We start from the raw sequence: 5,729 nt of genomic DNA on the forward strand, positions 1-5,729 counted from the left end.
CTTTGGGGGTTGAACAACCCTTTCACAGAGGTCGCCCGATTCATAACAGTAGCAAAATGACAGTTATGAAGTAGCAACGAAAATAAGTTTATCGTTGGGGTCAACACAACATGAGGAACTGTATTGAAGGGTCACAGCATTAGGAAGGTTGAAGGGTCACAGCATTAGGAAGGTGGAGAATCACTGATGTAGTGGGATCTTGTTTGGATCTTGTTTCTCTTCATTGACCCAGTCTGTATATTTTGTGTGAACATCTGACTTCCAGTGCTGACGTTCATGTGCTTCTTTAGATCTGATCTTCCCGACTGGCCTGACTGTGGCTTTAATCTGGTTGTAAGGATTCATTTGAGAGTGAATTTGAATGAAAATAGTATAGTTGTTACTTTTTGCTGTAGAGTTTGAAATTCCTGGCAATCCCATGCACAATGGCATCAGGCTATTGTGACCCACTTGGGTTTTCATTGGCTGATTTTCAAAAGTAGGCCACCAAGCCTTTCTTCCTAGCCCACCTTTGACTGGAAGTATCATGGAAACCCATGCAGTGTCATAGCAACAAACATGCCTCCACTGATAAGACAGATGGTGGCTATTGGTGAGGTGCATTGGCCAGACATTAAACCCAGGTCGCCTATATGAAAGGTGAGAGTTCTACCTCTGAACCACACTGCACCCTAGTTATAATTAAGCTCTCTGCCATTGAGTCAATGCCAACTCACAGCAATTGATCCTATAAGACAGGGCAGAGCTGCCCCTATGGGTTTCCAAGGCAGTAACCCTTTAGATGAGTAGAAAGCCTCATCTTTCTTCTGAAGAGCAGCTGATGGTTTTGAACTGATGACCTAGTGGTTAACAGGCCAATGCATAACCCACTACATCAGTGACTCTCAACCTTCCTAATGCTGTGACCCTTCAATACAGTTCCTCATGTTGTGTTGACCCCAACAATAAACTTATTTTCGTTGCTACTTCATAACTGTCATTTTGCTACTGTTATGAATCGGGCGACCTCTGTGAAAGGGTTGTTCGACACCCCCAAAGGGGTCGTGACCCACAGGTTGAGAACCGCTGCACTACACCATGAGGGATCCTAGTTATAATTAATCTATGATTGAATATGTAGATTTTAACACCTAAAATCCCATGGTTAAACATTTGCTTTGCTATCAATAAATTCCTATAGCTGGGATCCCTAGGAGGTGAAAGGCCAAAAGTGAATTAGAGAAAGTCAAAACATAATGCAGGCAAAATTGTGATTAAGGGACACTATTAATTTTCTACCCAAATCAACGTGCCAACAAAGCTGTCACTTGGCTAAATTACTTTTGGTTCAGTCATTTGGGCCCAGTCCATGTTTGAATGATGGACTGACTTTCTCACAGTCTAGTGGGCATGCATGCCGAGTGTCCATCGTGGCTCATTGTCAACCCAAGACTGTGAGGCTGACCAGGAGCTGTGTCCACTCAGTGGGATTTAAGGTGATGGGTGGGCGGGGTGTTGAAAATGGATCAATAAATAGTTTCCCCAGGTTCCCGACATAGAGAAAACGTCATCCTGTCTCTAGCAGTCAGGACACAGATGTACCTCTCCTCGGCGATGTTCTCAAGCCTCTGGGTCCAAAGGGATAAGGGTGCGGTCTCGTGCCCACACCCAGTGCTCTGGCTCATAGGCTAGGATCTGGAAAAAACAAGCCCTGTTCAGTCCTTTGCTATTGAGTCCATGGTGATTCCCAGCATTCCTATGAGACAGAAGAACTACCCCCACAGAGAGTCCCAGGCTGTCATCTCAATCCAGCAGATTTCAGCTCTATCCTCTCAGAACTGCTCGAGGATCTGAACTACCAGCCTTTCGGTTAGTGTTTCAGGGCTCTTCAGGAAAGACAAGCAAGCCGCACCCCCAATCCCCGCCCCTTGAAAATTGATGATCTCCATATAGGTTCCTCCCACTCTTTGTGCAGCCCTCCATTCTTTCCAACCCCCACATTCCACTGTCCATCTCCCACCTTCCCCTGACTCTCCCCCAAGCCCCACAGCCGTGCCTCTTCACACTCGTCCCGGGAGACTCTGGTCTTCCAGTGCATGGATCTGATGAATTGAAATCTTAGCTTGTGGAACCCTGGGCGCTGGGAGCGGTTCTTTCCATAGAGGAATGAAAAGATGGCTCGCTTGGGAGTCTGGTTGTCCTCCTCCATGTCGTTGGCCAGGTAGCTGGGGAAAAGAAGTCAGGTTGCTTGTCAGGAGCAGACCAAGGAAGGTCTCCTGCTCTTGTGGTCTGCATTGTGCCTGCCCCACCAAGTACGTGTTTTGAATCCTGGTCCAGATAAGATAAGGAGCCCTGGTGGATTAGACATTGCTCTGCTCACCACAGGACAGCATTTCGAACTCACCAGGTACTCAGAGGGGGAAAGATGAGGCAGCGGCTCCCATCAAAGTTTACAGCCTTGGGAACACGCAGGGGCAGTTCTACTCTGTCCTGGAGGGTAGCTAGGAGTGGGGCTTGACTTGATGACATGGAGGTATTTTTGTTTGTTTGTTTGTTTTAGGGTTTTCTTGGTGGGGAGGGGATAGGGTTTTCTTTGCTCTGTTAGTTTCCATGATGTCACCCGGGGAAGCTGAAGAGGATAATAATTTCGGTGGTACTGATTGGTGGGACGAATCAAAAATACTCACAGCGCTACAAAGAAATGGATCCGCTGGTACTGCCAGGAGAAAAGGCCAGCCCGGCTAAAGTAAGCAATGACCATGCTCAGGAGATACTGATGGGGACAGAAGGAGAACCACAAGACAGAAGTCACTTCTCAGCAGAGGACAAACCTTGAGATCAGGGACTGGGAAGCTGGGGCAAGCCCGCGGCTCAGGAAGAGAACCTAGTGGGTGAGCATGTCTATTTGGGGAGCAGGAAGATGGCATCCGTAGGTTGGGGGCAGGTTAGAGATGTTCGAAGAAGGGGATTCCATGATGCTCTCAGGCTGGCAAGCATGGAACGTTTGAGGGAACGTGCTCGGAGCGGTGGATATCAGGAGGGTCCTGGAGAGGCTGGGTCAGAGGGGGATCCCCAGGAGCTGAGAGGAGGGATGCCTGGAACTCAAGGTGGAAGCAACCAAAGGGGCCAATGTCCACGGCAAGACTATGACCTGGAACTCAGATTCCCCAGAATCCTGGGCAAAGGCAGGAACTGCCAATTCGCATGGTAAGTACTTTCTAGGGCTCCAAAGAGAGGGGTTGGCCAGGACTGAGTGAGGTATCAGGTTAGAAACAGGTGGAGGGAGAAAGACGGAGCACTGTGGGCTTGGGAGGCCTCTCCCAGGATATGTCTGGGCAGGAATACAGTTAGGAGGGGACAATATTACCTTGTCAGAGACTCTCAGGCTTTTGTCCCAGGCCAGGAATTTTTTGATGACAGGATCCTCTGTGAAAAGAAGGCGCCAGTGAGGTTGAGAACCAGAGCCGTGTTGCCGTGCTGTGACCGTAATCCAGAGCCAAAAGGAGAGCCAGCCACCCTCGGTTGGAACAGTTTCAGTCCGATGGCCAAAGTCGAGGGGGATGAGAAGAGAAGAAGATCTACTTGGCAGGCGGTGGTACCTCCCCGTTCTGAATTTCCCAGGGAGGGGAGGAGCCTCCACACGTTTGTTCCCTCTCGCTGCCCAGGAACGTACATTCCATGTGGCATCGAATCATTCATGGTTGTGCTCTCCTTGGATATTTATTTGGGGGGGTAAAGGTGGCCTCGTCACCCCTACCCCCACCCCCCGTACAGTAGGAGACATTTCGAGCTTTGGAAAAGTAGCTAAGAGCTAATCGATGGAAACCAAGTTTTATTCTCTCAAGGGCAGACCTGCTTCAAGTCTAACTTCATTCCCTCATCATTTTCTAGCAGTCTCTCGGGAGTGGTCACTATAGGGCTGCTTGCCACCTCCAGTGATAAAGTGCTCATGCAACAAACAGGAACCTCTTTTCTACTGAAAAGGTATAGTCATTGGATTTTTTTTTCTTAAAAAAAAAAAAGGGAGAAGGAGGAGGAGGAGAACGAGGAGGGTTAGAGGGATGTTACTTTCGGACTTCTCCTTACCAAGGAGTCTGTTAAAGACATCGTGGTGTTCAGGCCGCACCACTGACACTCCCTGTCTCTTCAGCTTCATCTTGAGTCCACACAGAACCTCCACGACCCAGATCTCCTCAGCGTCCCGGGTTCGTTCCTCCTTGGATGCTGTTCTCCACTTCCTCCTCAGGCTGGGAAACTGAGGCAAGTGCTCGGACACTACCCAGCAGGCTGAGTCAAGAGACAAGGGGAGCATGGGAAGCTTTCGTCCCTTAGAAGTAAACTGTTTAGAACATAATCATAATTTATAATTTACGAAGGGGTCACGTGGTGAGGGGGGCAGGGAAAAAAGAGGAGCGGATACCAAAGGCTCAACAGAAAGTAAATGTCTAGAAAAGAATGGTGGCAACATATGTACAAACATGCTTGATACAACTGATGTATGGATCGTTATAAGAGTTGTAAGAGCCCCCCAATAAGATTCTTTTAATAAAAAATAAAAAGCTATGACCATAATAAATAAATAATAATATTGTTGTTTTAAAAAGGAGAAAAATTAAACTGTTCATCACCCAAACCTGTACGCACAAGAAAGAAACCCTTCCCTTCATCTTCTCCGCCTTGTTTCCCTCGGCTCTTCCCTGGATCCCGTCTCCTGCTACTTCCCAGGTTTACCTTCATGCGGGTGCCCTTGTTTCCCAATGGTTGCACTCAATGCCTTTCTTTCTTGAACTTGTGCCACACGCAGACACTCCTTCCTAGCTTCCCCACTGCCTCCTGTTAACAGACAACGCTCTCACACCTCTTCACACTGCAATCCACTCACTTGATGGGGCTGGAAAGTCTTCGTCCACTCCCCCCTCTAGGGTGTACCCTGAGCAGTCTGGCTGTTGACTCGGGTCCTCATACTGGGGACTTGGCTGACAACTGCTCATGATTTTTCTCAAAGTACTGCTTCCCTTCCACAGAGCCTAAGCCTGAGCCCCAGAATCACAATTCTGTACTCAGACTGAACGCAACTTTGTTATCTCTTCTCCACCCAGAGAAGTTAGAAGTGGGGCAACTCTCTAAGATGCTGCTGTTATGCACATCCACGACCAAGCAGCCACAGAGTTTGGGCCTTCCAATCAGGAGGTTGGAATTCTGTGATGTCATCAGTCAAACCAACCTGGCAACTATTTGAAAGGAAACACATGTAACTGCCAGACTTGTGTTCTTCTCCTGGAGATCTGGGGTCACTCATAGCTCATGCCACTGCTCTAACCTCCAGTCATTGCCCCCCAAATGACCCTCAGCGTCTCAGAGTCAGTCAGGGTCCCACTCCCAGCCAAGGCAAACTTTCTCCATTCTACACTTGAAACACGAGGGACCCTCAAGTCTAATATAACCTGTTGGAAGGCCCCTTTTCAAAAAGGAATCAGATTTGAGGGCTCTGTCGGGGGCTGCTTCCTGTAGATGGCGTCATGGTGCTCAGACAGCACAAATGACACCCACTTCCCATGCCTGTTTCAGAGCCCGGCCTGGCGGGACAAGGAGGAGTGTAACAAGGAGAATTATGACAAGCATGTCCTTTGTTGGCCAGGACCAGTCTTTTGGTTTGTTACAACAGTGGGTCAGACAGCACTTGCCTGAGTCATGGCTATCAAAGCCACTTTCATCCACTTCTAGTATTTTTTTTTTGGCTTTTTTTTTTT

General features: G+C 48.4%; 1 protein-coding gene across 1 annotated transcript in view; it reads right to left on the reverse strand.

Moving 5' to 3' along the window:
- Positions 1 to 1,599: 1,599 nt before the first annotated feature.
- The window catches only part of LOC101642361 (speedy protein E4-like), a 20,326-nt gene continuing 16,196 nt past the window's right edge, over positions 1,600 to 5,729 (reverse strand). Inside the window, exons 2-6 of the mRNA XM_004705904.2 lie at positions 4,066 to 4,266; positions 3,347 to 3,405; positions 2,667 to 2,752; positions 2,036 to 2,204; positions 1,600 to 1,674 (exon numbers count right to left, since the gene is read on the reverse strand). Coding sequence (XP_004705961.2) covers positions 1,600 to 1,674; positions 2,036 to 2,204; positions 2,667 to 2,752; positions 3,347 to 3,405; positions 4,066 to 4,266 — 590 coding nt within the window. The remainder of the gene's footprint in view (positions 1,675 to 2,035; positions 2,205 to 2,666; positions 2,753 to 3,346; positions 3,406 to 4,065; positions 4,267 to 5,729) is intronic.

The sequence above is a fragment of the Echinops telfairi genome, unplaced genomic scaffold (genome assembly GCF_000313985.2).
Source record: "Echinops telfairi isolate 266 unplaced genomic scaffold, ASM31398v2 ScPeMD7_5;HRSCAF=22, whole genome shotgun sequence".
Taxonomy (NCBI): Eukaryota; Metazoa; Chordata; class Mammalia; order Afrosoricida; family Tenrecidae; genus Echinops; species Echinops telfairi.